The 14,313-nt window shown below is 36.0% G+C and overlaps 1 protein-coding gene across 1 annotated transcript in view; it reads left to right on the top strand.

The window, feature by feature from the left end:
* ATG3 (autophagy related 3) overlaps positions 29-14,313 on the top strand; it is a 34,469-nt gene continuing 20,184 nt past the window's right edge. The window contains exons 1-4 of the mRNA XM_018065940.1: positions 29-565; positions 3,468-3,509; positions 7,287-7,336; positions 10,222-10,292. Coding sequence (XP_017921429.1) covers positions 494-565; positions 3,468-3,509; positions 7,287-7,336; positions 10,222-10,292 — 235 coding nt within the window. The 5' untranslated portion in view covers positions 29-493. The remainder of the gene's footprint in view (positions 566-3,467; positions 3,510-7,286; positions 7,337-10,221; positions 10,293-14,313) is intronic.

Here is a 14,313-nt window from a genome sequence, read left to right as displayed (position 1 = left end):
GGAGGGAGGGGAGAAGCGACCCGATCCCGCCCCAGCGCGGCCTTTCTCGCGTCACGTGTCGGGAAGAGTCCTGTGTCACGTGAGGCCCAGGTGGCGGCCGAGCTACGGCGAGAGAGTGAGAGGAAGAAGGGGAAGCCGGAAGGGGCGCGAGTGAAGCTTGGTGAAGACAGCTCCCCAGAGGGCGAGGGGTGCGCGTGCGCCCGCTTCTCCCCGCCAACTCGGCCGGGTCGCCCTCCCTCGCGTCCAGGTGGTAGCCGGGCCGGGCCTGTGGCGCGCTGCCTGGGGCGAGAGGAGCGCGCGCCCTGCCCTCGCGCGCCGCGCCGGCCGCCCCTCCCCGTCGTCCCCGTCCGTCCCGTCGCGACCCGTCCCCTCGGGTGCCGCCGGCCGGGTGCTGAGGCGAGTCGGCGGCAGCGGGGACATTTTCTGACTCTCGTTCCTGCCCCTGCTGCCCTTTCCACTCCTTCGCGGGGCCGGCCGCCCCTCCGGCCCCAGGATGCAGAATGTGATTAACACGGTGAAGGGAAAGGCACTGGAAGTGGCTGAGTACCTGACCCCGGTCCTCAAGGTAAGCCGGCCGTGCGAGGGGCTGGCAGGCACACGCTTGGCTCTGCAGGGACCGAGGACCTGGCGCCGGGGTGTCACTGTGGTGTCCGGCGGGGGGCGGTGTAGCCAGCTGGTGAGGGTGGTACGCGGGAAAAGGTGCAGCCCCCTACCGCGGTTATTCTGTTCTCGGAGCGACGCTCTGTGCGTCTGTAGTCTTGTCTACTCCCGTCGGAACTCAGCTCCTCTAGGTACCTTGGGTTGGAAGGTGGTCCGCAGCCAGCTGGGTTTGAGAACGTTAAATTTTAACATCGGAGATCTTTTGAACTTTTAAAAGAAGGATTCTTGCTTATCTTAAATAAATCAGTGTTTGATACTGAGATGACATGTCACTTTTTTCTTTCAAATTTCATAGTAAGTCTTTTATAATTAGGGGTTTGAAATAGTTGTGAATGAGGTCGCAGCTTTGTTAGATTTCAAAAGAACAAGGTGAAATTTGCAACATTTTTTCCAGTACCACTGAACCCAGTTTACAGGCGAAGCCCCCCTTTTTCAGGTTTTAAAATAGCTGAAACTAGTTCATCTTGGACGTGAGCAACCTGACCATTCTAAATACATAATTTTACTTTACATTGGCAATAACAGCATTTTAAAAGTAAAAATTGTGACATATTACCTATTAAACCGGTGACTGATTTCTTGTTTTCAAAGATAAATTTCTCGAAGTGCATTCGAGTTTTTCTTTTATAACTCAGGGTAATTTTTTTGTTGTTATTGTAACTTTATTTTTCCTTTCTGAAAAGTGAGCAATGATGAAAAATAAATGAATAGGATTTCTTGCTTAAGTGTTTTTTTCTGTAAGTTTTCAATTAAAATTTTACATTTCTTAGTGTGGGGATGAAATACCCTTGGAAATGATTCCTCTTTATTCAGGTAGTTACTCTGGTATTTTAAAAGTTTACTTTACTCCCTTTTCAGGACAATGGGAAATGTTAATCCTGTGTTTTTTAAATACTTATTTTTAAGAATTGCTTAAAATTATACCTTGTTGGGCCAAGTTTAAAAAAAAATTTATAAATGAGAACTCCAACACTTGCTATGCCTATATTTGTTTAGTGTGAAGACCGTCCTAATTAAGATTATTCAGTCTATTGAAATTGAAAAATGATTTTGACATTTAAATCAAGTGATTCTTATGCATATTATGCCATCTCTTCAGAAATATGTCTAACTAGGCATACAGCATTTAAATAATACATGCTTATTAAAATTTTGTAGTTTCAGGGAGAGAGGAGCAAGAGAAAAAGACTCTTAAATATGAAACTGCTGTTTTATTGACTAGTTGTATTTAACAAAAGATTATGTTTTTAGGAAGTGTTCTGCTTGTTCACCAAACTGAAAAAAATGTCTTAGCTTCTTAGTATGTAGTTTTAGTAATAAGGAAAAAAGAATTAATGACCCTCTTCTTGTTTTTCCCTGTGCAAACTTCCCTGTTTACAAAACTAATTCTTGTATTGATAGTTTCCTACTAGACATGGGAAGGCAAGGAGGAAAAAAACTAAATTCCTGGGAAAGAAAGAATGATTTCTCTTAGGAAGTAAAAGTTAAGAAAAATCATGGTTTGAAAGGCATATGTGTAGTGGAAGCCAAAGTCCTTACAGGGCTCTTCAAGCCTATACTTGTTTTGTGGTTTTTGTTTAGTTGCAAAGTGGCTTCTGACGGTTTTGCGACCCCATGGCCTGTATGTAGCCCACCAGGCTCTTCTGTCTGTGGGATTTCCCAGGCAGGAGTACTGAAATGGGTTGCCGTTTTCTACTACAGGCAATCTTGCTGACCTAGGGATTGAACTGGAGTCTCCTGCATTGGCAGGCAGATTCTTTCAACACTGAGCTGCCAGGGAAGCCCATACTGGTTTGATAAAGGGTCATATCTCACCTATTACTGGTTTTTAAGCAAAACCTCTTGGTCACTTTTGCTTAAAAGCCAGTCTAACCTCTATATTATCTATCAAGAACTCTCAAAAACAAACAAAAAAAAGAACTCTCTTGCCTTGGGTTTTGCATTTGCTCTGAAATGCTCTTCCAACATTTGGCTGTTTCCTTTTCTTAAGGTCTCTACTGTACAGTCACCCAGCAGTGAGGTCTTTGTTCCCTCACCATCCCATTTGAAATAACCGTCTCTCTCTTTCCACCCCCACTAGTATGCTCTCTGCCTTATTTTTCTTCCTGGTATTGATTACCATTTGGCTTTTCTCCCTGCACTAGAGTTTAAACTTCTTATGAAGACAAGGATGCATTTGGTCTATTTTATTCACTCTATGTCCCTATTACTCAAATAGTGCTTAGTATATATTATTTGGTATTTGTTGAATCAGTAATGTTCATAAATGGATCTTCATTTTTGTAGATTTCTACCATAAAATCTTATGTAAAACTTAAACTTTAGAAAAATTTGTTAAGTAACATCCTTGCTTTAGGGAGAGTATAGTGTATACTATCTTGATGGAGATGAGAATAATGGGAAAATATTAAATGGTTTAGGACTTCTAGATTGGGTTTCTAATATTACTTGATTTCAGTGAGACATTGAATTGTAAGATGTCTAAACATCTTAAGATATTTTTACTGTCTTGTAAAATAATGATATTTGGTCATTTTACAAAATTATTTTGAGATTTAGTGTTTGTATAAACCTTTGAATGTTTTTCCAAAGAGCTTTGCTCTAATGTAGCATTGATCACATTGTATTTTAATTATTTTCATGTCCGTTTCCCCTACTACATAATCCTGAGGTCAGGTACCAGAGACAGATTCTTTTTTTGTCATTCCATTACCTAGATTGGTGGCAGGCAAATAGTTGCCCACAAATGTTTGTTCAATCGAAAGTGAGAGATAGTGTAATACTGTTACTCTTTTTACTCTCTTTAGGAATCAAAGTTTAAGGAAACAGGAGTTATCACCCCAGAAGAGGTGAGTATTGAAAATATTATAAAGCTGTTATATTCTATAGTTACAGAAAACTGGATGACTTTTTTGCTTTATAAGAAAAATCTTGAAATTTAATATTGAGTAAAATTAGATGCGGTTGACTATATTAGCAATCTTGTAAGGATTTCTACTTCCCATAAAAGAAAATGTAACTAACTTCCCTCCCAGTTTGTCATTTCTCATATTTTTCTATAGTTCCTCTTTATTTAAAAATGAGGGTGGGAGAAGAAATGGAAAAGACTCCTGTAGTCATTTATCCTTCAATCATATTTGTATTATATTGAGCTGTGCATTGGACTCTGATATTTGTTGTGTCTTGATTCTTTCTACCCCAAACATAAGTATTCATGGCTTTCCGTTTGGAAACTTTGGCTTGATGCTTGGATATTAAGTTTTCTATCAGTATTCAGCTTACATATTTTATTGCTACATACTTAACACTGATTTTTTTCACCATTCTTTTCACTTTTTCTACTAGCCAAACAATATCTGCTTAATGCTAAAACTCATGGCTCTTTTATAGACCAGTTGTGTTTTATTGAACTTTTGAGGAATCATTTTGCTTGTTCATCAAGCCTATATAATAAAAGTTTTCCTTTTTCTTTAGATAATTTATTTTGTTGTCTTCAGAAAAATAAATTCTGGTCTAAAAATCCTTTTGGACTCCAGTTTTATGAGTAGTTACAGTTACATCACATTTATTTTTTATTGTTGATGAATGACAAATAATTTAAGCTTCACTTTCAGCTCTCATTAAAAGTACCAGTCATTGGCAATGGAACTTAACTCACTGTTTTGAAAGAAACATTTTGAAATGAGCCATGTTACATGATCATGTTGTAAATTCCAAGACCTGAAGTCAAAGAATTAACTGATTTTTCAGTTTTCAATTGTGATGTAATCTCTTCAGTTCCAAATCCTTTAAAGTTCAAAGAATGGTGTGCTGAACTGACAGTTTTATCTAAAATTGTCTTTATTTTTAGGGAAGACACATAGTGGTACTGACAAAACCTGGAAGACTTGCCTTCTAGACCCATTTCTCTTATTTCTCCTATTCTGACTTGGACAAATCAAGCTATCTAGGCACAAGCCTCATGTTTCCTTATTTTAAGATGAGGAGTTTGGCTTGACATTCTCTAAAGGACTTGCCTGCCTTAGATATCATAAGTTTAATACCTTGAATGCCAAGTAAAACTAAGTTTTGAGCCTAAGGGTAGTATTAATGTTCTTGCCAGGTATAATTTAGACATGAGTCTTAAAACTCACCATCTAAAATAAAGAGCAGAGATGAATGTATGCTGTTTTTCTTGTATTTTTCGGCGTTATCTCCTCTGTGTGGAAGTGACATTGATGAATGGATAGCTGGAGTTAGAGATGCAAGCCTGTGGTCACTGAATAGAATTAAGCTGTTTTAAAACAGCTACTAATCCTACAATGTAGTTAGTTGTATCATGAAGTGAGTTAATTTATAAATTTCCCCCTTTTTAAACAAATGCACAGCAAAAACTAGCTCAGTTGGGTACCAACCACATAATCCTGGATTGAGAATAGAGCACAATTACAGGATTTAGTTTAGAATGAGCCTAGACGAAGAAGATCAGAAGACATAAAATGCTTTGTTGTTGTTCAGTTACTAAGTTGTGTCCGACTCTTTGTGACTCCATAAACTGCAGCATTCCAGGCTTCCCTGTCCTTTACTGTCTCCTAGAGTTTGCTCAAACTCATGTTCATTGAGTCAGTGATGTTACCTAACCATCTCATTCTCTGCTGCCCCCTTTTCTTCCTCCCTTCAATCTTTCCCAACATCGGGGTCTTTTTCAGTGAGTCAGCTCTTTGCTCAGGTGGCCAGAGTATTGGAGTTTCAGCATCAGTCCTTCCAAAGAATATTCAGGATTGATGGAATACTATACTGATTTGGTCTGTTCAGTTGTTTTCTCTTACTGTTTCTTGGCTTCTGGCTGTCAGCATTTAGCTGTGTTTTTGTTTTCATTGAGAGATGTGGAAGTATTGTGTTTAAAACAAGGGACAAGCATTAATATGGAAATTTTTGGACTAAAAATACTTTAATGTACAACATGTATATGGCTTGAGTAAGTAGAGTACTAGTAATAAAGAATAGCTTGAAGAATAAAGCTGCTTATCAGAATGCTAACATTAATTCCATCTTGTTAGAGTTACCCAGTGTTTAATCACTAAGAGTAAGCAGTACTGAGAATTCAGAAATTTGAATCTTTCATTTGAACATAGGAAGCACGTAATAAAAATAATGGCCACTGCTAATGAGAGCAAGAGATACCATATACTAAATATCATTGCGATGCTATGTTTTATAGTTTTCTGTATCTTATAGTGTTTTTATTTTTTCAATAGATGTCACCAGAGGTGCTAGGGAATAAATACTAGAGTCTTGTGACCTCAAAGCAATACCATTAAAGAATTTTAAAATTTTTAATTCTTTGTTTTGCTTGCATTTTGTTAATACTTTTGTGTTAGTGATGAATTAATTCCTGATAACCACAGAGTTGTTATGTGGCATTGCAGTGACCCAAAATGCATAAAACTTGGGGAAGAAAGTATTACTTTCATTTGAGTTTTTGTCTTTACCTAATCACTTTAAATAGTCAAGACATTCTTTAAATAAAAGAATAGAAACATTTTGTAAAGTTGCTGTTGGGAGTATGCTGTTAAATCTTGTTAATCTATCTTCTTAGAAGTTACAGAATTAAGAGTTTTACTCTCAAATTAAAATAGGATATCACATATATAAATACTTTTCTCAGAAAGGCATTAGAAGATTAAAGATAATGTAATTTTTTTGCTATGTAATAAACATATGAACACTACATAATTTTAAGTTAGAGCTGTTGTTGTGAAATAGAATTGGGAAAGTGTGCGTATTGCTTGAGTCAGGACACTGCAGTTATGCTTAACAGACTCATTTTCTGCTTTTAAGAATAAGCAGAATTTCTGTCTTGCAATTAAGATCAGTCCATGCTCACTTAAAATGGAAATTTTCAGAAGGTTAAACTACTTCTTCCTAAGTGTCTTTTGAATTTTTGAACAAAAACAAAAACTTGTACAATATTCAGCCTGACCAGAAAGTCCCAAGATTTGTTAGGAGGATTCGATTTCTTAATTGTCTTATTGTTTTCTAATTCAGTCCAAAAGCTTCTAACTTTTCTCCACTGGTTGGCAGTACATTTCTCTCTTTTATTAATGATTGCTTTAACAGTGTGAAAAAGCTTTCAAAATTATGTTACTTAAATTTTTTTAACAAATGAGGAAGAAAAACTGTACACTATGAAGTAATAAACTATTCTTACATCATAGAACTGTGTTTATTTAGTAATTTTTTCAAAGATTTTCACTGAGTTTTCAGCTGTTAGCAAGAATCTCTCTTCATTTTATTCACCCATAAAGTGGTTTTGGTGTTTTAAAATACTGTTATATTACTTTTATTCATTTCATGATACTGTATGCTTTTGGCATTATCTCATCTAGTGATCAAAACGGAATAAAAAATTAGTACTCTACTAAAATCAATTTGGACTTTTTTGAGTGTTAAAATTTGTAGTTTTAATACATATTCAAAAATAAATCTTCAGGCTGTAGAGCAAGTTGGTGCTGTTTGCATTTTAATTGACTATTTTGTATCAAGATTACACAAGATGATCCCTTTGGTATTCTGCCACCTTACATTCAGTGATGTTCAATTTTTCTTTTTCTCTTTTTTTCATATTTCTTCTAAATCTTGAATAGTTTGTGGCAGCTGGGGATCACTTAGTCCACCACTGTCCAACATGGCAATGGTAAGTACTCTTGATTGAGGAACACAAAGTTCATATAAGGTATGACCTCATGATTATGGCAGTTTACAAATAGATTGGTGCATGAAAACTAGAATAACCAGTTTAATTGTCCCCTTATAGATTGCTTGTTTAAATAGTTTCCCAGTATTGCTCAGAGAAATAAAGAAAACTTGAGTGTCGCACCTGCTTTGCTTTGCTGTGCTAACACAGAAGATGGACGTTTTTGAGATCAGTGCCTTCCTTTGCCAGTATTCCCTTTTTTTACAGTGCTTGTCAGTTCTTGTGGTAGGTCTTTAAAAAATATTTTCAAAAATTTAATAATTTTGATTAGCTTATTTTTCAAATTAAAAAGTATTGAATTTTTTATGACATTAATAGATACAGAATTTTTCAGAATCTCTTGTTTCTTTACCATAAGAACTTCTTTGAGGTTCAAAAGTTTCTCCCCAATTTTAGGAATTTTAGCTCAAAAGTTGAGAGATTCATGATGCCAAATAAAGGCTTGATTAGAAATCTATCTGTAGCAGACTTTTCTAATTTTTATTTTTCTCATTAACTTTTCTTTTAATTATAAAGTAATTTAAGCAACTTAGCAGTTCTCATAATGTATCTTTAAAATATCTGAATAATAATAAATTTAGTTTCATTACTTTGAGTACTTATGATAAAGCTACCTGGCAGTAGCTGAAAAAGTGATCCCAATACTGGCACACTATTTTATTTAGGCTAGAATTGTTTAGAATTATTATCTTGTTTGGATATGAGTGGTTCAACTTGTTACATCCTTTTTTTTCCCAGTGACACTTTTTCAGTTGTAGTTGAAAGGTAGAGTTTTGATTGGGGAGCAGGGATTTTAGGATTAACAAGGTTCTAATTGATAATGTTTTCTAAAGAGCTTAAGTAAACTATTTAAAATCACAGTTGGAACTCTCTTTCATCTGTGGCCTATTCTGTTACCTTTAATTTTTATATTTTAACACATCCAAAATAGTTCTTCTCGAACATTGTTTCCTGTGTACCAAAGAAAGGCTGAAATGTCAGGTTCATTTACTTTTATGTCTTGTCTTTCTTGTGTATATTTCTGTTCCATATTTTAAATTGCGTTCATATCATAGAAGCTCTCAGATTTAGACTTTTTCCCATCTTCTAAATTGTTAAAACTGTATTTAGCTACATTCTGATCTATAGTATATCAATATATATTTCAAGTCAAATAAGTGTATAACATTTAAAATAATAAGTCATTTTGTAGGAAAAGAACTAAAGGATTTTCTTCAATACATATGTGATAGACATTTTCTTTATTCAGATTTGATTGTTGTAGTCCTTAGTTGTCTAATTATATGATTTATAGTATTGTTTTAAGGGTTGATATCCATGGACAGAATCATCGTTTAGCAGATAGTATTTATAGTTCCCACTTCACGAATTATGATGGTTGGAATAATTTTATTGTAACTTAGAATGCAGTTATATCACACTCCAGTGTATATGCTTCTGACTGAACTGTTGGGGCTAGAGGAACAATTTTAAATCTGTGCTAGAAGCAGACCATTTCTGTGCTGTATGTTCATGTTTACATGTGCCGTCATGACTGTATTATGTCATCTTCCCTCAGAACTTCAGGCAGTACCGTTTCATTGTTGAGTTTGACACTTTGGAATGGTCTAAAAAATCCTAGAAGCCTGACAGATGGTTTGGGGGCATTTCCTGGCTTTATCTTAGGCTCAAATCTATGATTTGAAGTTTAGATGGAAGCTTAAGGCAACAGAACTCCAAATCATTTATATTTGTGACAGATACCACATGCCACCCCAGCTCTGACCAGTTCTAGTAAGAGTCAACTCAGAATAATCTTTGAAGAAATTTCTTAGTGAGATATTCCAGAGTAGCCCCCCAAATCAGAGATGTTATACCTGGCTCTGACCCACAGAGGGCGCAGTATTCAAGAGCAGGAGCCCCAGAGTAACTTGACTTGATCCTTGCTTGTTTATACCTTCTGGTTTTGTGACTGTGGGCAATGTGACTTCTTTAAACTTTTGTTTAACGTATAAACTGGGGCTATTAATATTATTCACTAATTAGATTTCTGGGGATTATATGAAAATAATACATGTTGGAGTTCTAGATCCTGTACTTAATAGAAATAAAGTAAAAGTGTTAGTCGCTCAGTCCTGCCGGACTATTTGCAACCCCATGAACTGCAGCCCACCAGGCTTCTCTGTCCATGGGGTTTTCCAGGCAAGGATGGTGGAGTAGGTTGCCATTTCCTTCTTCAGTGGATCTTCCTACCCAGGGATCAAACCTGGGTCTTTTGCACTGCAAAAGACAAATTCTTTATCAACTGAGCTACCAGGAAACACTCAATAAAAGGTTTTATTGTTTATTTCTGTCATTATTATTCTCAGCATTACCTGGTGATTCAAAGCATCTTATCTCTGAGTTCCAGTTTTAATACAGCAGTATGAATGTGAATCTTATCAACTGCCTACTTTGTTATGCAATATCATGCAGCTATTTTTCTGCCTCCTTTTGGTCTTTTAATCAGCCCTACTTTAAAAATCTGGTTCAGATTATTTTTGTTTCAAGGAAGACATAATAGTTGCTTAATATAGTTCCATATTATTCTTTTTTAAATTTAATCTAAATTCTCTTAGTCTGTCTGCAGTCTCTTAGTACATTTCACTTAAATACATTTCACTTATATTATTGCTATGCTCTTCATTGCCCCAACATACATCACTTTTTGGATCCTTCCCAAAGCAATCCTAAAATAGTTTTCTCAGGGGTGTGGGTTGTGTGGTGTTGAGATTAACATGTGATATATTCTGTTTTTGCCTTTTAAAATATTTTTTGTATTTTGGTGCTTTTCACTCTTTTTAAAGGGCCACAGGGGAAGAATTGAAAGTGAAGGCTTACCTACCATCAGGCAAACAATTTTTGGTCACCAAAAATGGTAAGAATTATGTTGCATATATATTTAAAAAAAAAAAAAAAACCTACTACTTACTAAACTTTTTTTTTTTTTACTTTTTTATTGAAGGATAATTGCTTTACAAAATTTTGTTGTTTTCTGTTAAACCACAACATGAATCAGCCATAGGTATACATACATCCCCTCCCTTTTGAATTTCCCTCCCCATCCCACCCCTCTAGGTTGATACAGAGCCCCTGTTTGAGTTCTGAGCCATACAGCAAATTCCCATTGGCTGTCTGTTTTACATATGGTAATGTAAGTTTCCATGTTACTCTTTCCATACATCTCACCCTCTCCTCCCCTCTCCCCGTGTCCATAAGTCTATTCTCTATGTCTGTTTCTCCATTGTTGCCCTGTAAATAAATTCTTCAGAACAATTTTTCTAGATTCCGTATATGTGTGTTAGAATATGATATTTATCTTTCTCTTTCTGACTCACTACACTCTGTATAATAGTTTCTAGTGTCATCCACCTCATCAGAACTGACTCAAATGCATTCCTTTTTATGGCTGATAATATTCCATTGTGTATACGTACCACAACTTTATCCATTCATCTGTCAATGGACATCTAGGTTGCTTCCATGTTCTAGCTATTGTAAATAGTGCTGCAGCGAACAATGGGATACATGTGTCTTTTTCAACCTTGGCTTCCTCAGTATATGCCTAGGAGTGGGATTGCTGGGTCATGATGGTTTTATTCCTAGTTTTTTAAGGAATCGCCATACTGCCTTCCATAGTGGCTATATCAGTTTACATTCTCACCAACAGTGCAAGAGCGTTCCAGCATTTGTTTGTAGACTTTTTGATGATGGCCGTTCTGACTGGTGTGAGGAGATACGTCATTGTGGTCTTGATTTGCATTTCTCTAATAATGAGTGATGTTGAGCATCTTTTCATGTGCTTGTTGGCCACCTGTATGTCTTCTTTGGAGAAACATCTGTTTAGGTCTTCTTCCACTTTTTGATTGGGTTCTTTGTTTACATCAGCATCTTATAATTTTCTGTGTACATTTCTTTTGTCTCCTTAGGTAAATTTATTCCTAAATATTTAATTCTTTTTGTTGCGATGGTGAATGGGGTTGACTCTTTAATTTCTCTTTCTGATTTTTCACGTTAATATATAGAAATGCAAGTGATTTCTGTGTATTGATTTCATATCCTGCAACTTTGTTAAATTCACTGATAAGCTCTAGTAATTTTCTGATACTATCTTTAGGGTTTTCTATGTATAGTATAATGTCATCTGCAAACAGTGAGAGCTGTACTTCTTTTCTGATCAGGATTCCTTTTATTTCTTTTCCTTCTCTGACTGCTTTAGCTAGGAATTCCAGAACCATGTTGAATAGTAGTAATGAAAGTAGACACTTATCTCGTTCCTGATCTTAGGGGGAATGCTTTCAGTTTCTCACCATGAGCATAATGTTTGTTGTAGGCTTATCATATATGGCCTTTACTGTGTTGAGGTAGGTTCCTTCTGTGCCCATTTTTCGAAGAGTTTTAATCATAGATGGGTGCTGAATTTTGTCAAAGGCTTTTCCTGCATCTATTGAGATGATCATATAGTTGTTATCTTTCAATTTGTTAATATGGTATATCACGTTGACTGATTCACATGTATTGAAGAATCCATGCATTCCTGGAATAAACCCAACTTGATCATGGTGTATGAGCTTTTTGGTGTGTTGCTGAATTGTTTGCTAAAATTTTGTTGAGGATTTTTGCATCTCTGTTCATCAGTGATATCAGCCTGTAGTTTTCTTTTTTCATGTTGTCTTTGCCTGGTTTTGGGATCAGGATGATGGTGGCCCTGTAGAGTGAGTTTGGAAGTGTTCCTTCCTCTGCAGCTTGTTGAAAGAGTTTTAGAAGAATAGGCATTAGCTCGTCTCTGAATGTTTGATAGAATTCTCCTGTGAAGCCATCTGGTCCTGGGCTTTTGTTTTTTTGTGAGATTTTTGATTACAGCTTCAATTTCAGTGCTTGCAATTGGGTTCATAATTTCTATTTCCTGCTGGTTCGGTCTTGGAAGATTGAACTTTTCTAAGAACCTGTCCATTTCTTCCAGGTTATCCATTTTATTGCCATAGAGTTGTTCATAATAGCCTCTTATAATCCCTTGTATTTCTGCATTGTCTACTGTAACCTCTCCTTTTTCATTTCTAACTTTGCTGATTTGATTCTTCTCTGTTTTGTTCTTGATGAGCCTGACTAAAGGTTTGTCAGTTTTGTTTATCTTTTCAAAGAACCAGCTTTTAGTTTTGTTAATCTTTACTGTTATTTCTTTCATTTCTTTGTCATTTGTTTCTGCTGGGATCTTTATGATTTCTTTTCCTTCTACTAATTTTGGGGGTTTTTTGTTCTTCTGTTTTCAGTTGTTTTAGGTGTAAAGTTAGGTTGTCTGTCTGGTTTTTCTTGTTTCTTGAGGTAGGATTGTATTGCTATAAACTTCCCTCTTACTACTGCTTTTGCTGCATCCCCTAGGTTTTGAGTTGTGTTTTCATTGTCATTTGTTTCTAGAAATATTTTGATTTCCCTTTTAATTTCTTCAAGAACCTGTTGGTTATTTAGAAATGTGTTGTTTAATCTCCATGTGTTTGTGTTTCTTATACTTTTTTTCTAGTAATTGATATCTAGTTTCATAGCATTCTGGTCGGAGAAGATGCTTGATACGATTTCAGTTTTCTTGAATTTAGTGAGGTGTGATTTGTGACCCAAGATGTGGTCTGTCCTGGAGAATGTTCCATGTGCACTTGAGAAGAAGGTGTATTCTTCTGTATTTGGATGGAATGTCCTGAAGATATCAATGAGGTCCATCTCATCTAATGTATTATTTAAGACTTGTGTTTCCTTATTAATTTTCTGTTTAATGATCTTTTCATTGATGTGAGTGGGGGTGCTAAAGTCTACTACTGTTACTATGTTACTGTCAATTTCTCCTTTTATGTGTGTTAATATTTGTCTTACGTATTGAGGTTCTCCTGTGTTGGGTGCATAGATTTTTACAATTGCTATGTCTTCCCCTTGACTGATCCCTTGGTCATTATGTAGTGTCCTTCCTTATCTCTTTATTTTAAGGTCTGTTTTATCTGATATGAGGATTGCTACTCCAGCTTTTTTTAACTTCCCATTTGCATGGAATTTATTTTTCCATTTTCTTACTTTCAGTCTATATATGTCCCGTGGTCTGAAATGGGTTTCTTGTAGACAGCCTGCATATGAGTCTTGTTTTTGAATCCGTTCCCCAGTCTGTGTCTTTTGCTTGGAGCATTTAATCCATTTACATTTAAAGTAATTACTGATATGTATGTTCCTATTGCCATTTTCTTAATTGTTTGGGGTTGATCTTGTAGATCTTTTTTCTTCTCTTGTGTTCCTTGACTATATAAGTAAAGCTGGTTGTTGGTACTGAATTCTCTTAACTTTTGCTTGTCTGAAAAGCTTTTTATTTATCCATCAATTTTGAATGAGATCCTTGCCAGGTACAGTAATCTTGGTTGTAGATTTTCCCCTTTCATAACTTTAAATATATCCTACCATTCCTTCTGGCCTTGCAGTTTCTGCTGAAAGATGAGCTGTTAAACATATGGGGTTTCCCTTGTATATTACTTGTTGCTTCTCCCTTGCTGCTTTTAATATTCTTTCTTTGTGTTTAGTCTTTGTTAGTTTGATTAGTATGTGTCTTGGCATGTTTCTTCTTGGATTTATCCTGTATGGGATTCTTTATGCCTCCTGGACTTGATTATTTCCTTTTCCATGTTGGGAAAATTTTCAACTATAATTTCTTCAAAAATTTTCTCATACCCTTTCTTTTTCTCTTCTCCTGGCACCCCTGTAATTCGAATGTTCGTACGTGTGATATGGTCCCAGAGGTCTCTGAGACTGTCCTCAATTCTTTTCATTCTTTCTATTTTATTTTGCCCTTCAAAAGTTATTTCTACCATTTTATCTTCCAGCTCACTGATTCATTCTTCTGCTTCAGATATTCTGCCATTGATTCCATC

The sequence above is a fragment of the Capra hircus genome, chromosome 1, assembly GCF_001704415.2.
Source record: "Capra hircus breed San Clemente chromosome 1, ASM170441v1, whole genome shotgun sequence".
Taxonomy (NCBI): Eukaryota; Metazoa; Chordata; class Mammalia; order Artiodactyla; family Bovidae; genus Capra; species Capra hircus.
The sequence above is the reverse complement of the archived record's forward strand: the minus strand, read 5'-3'. Positions and strand labels throughout refer to the sequence as shown.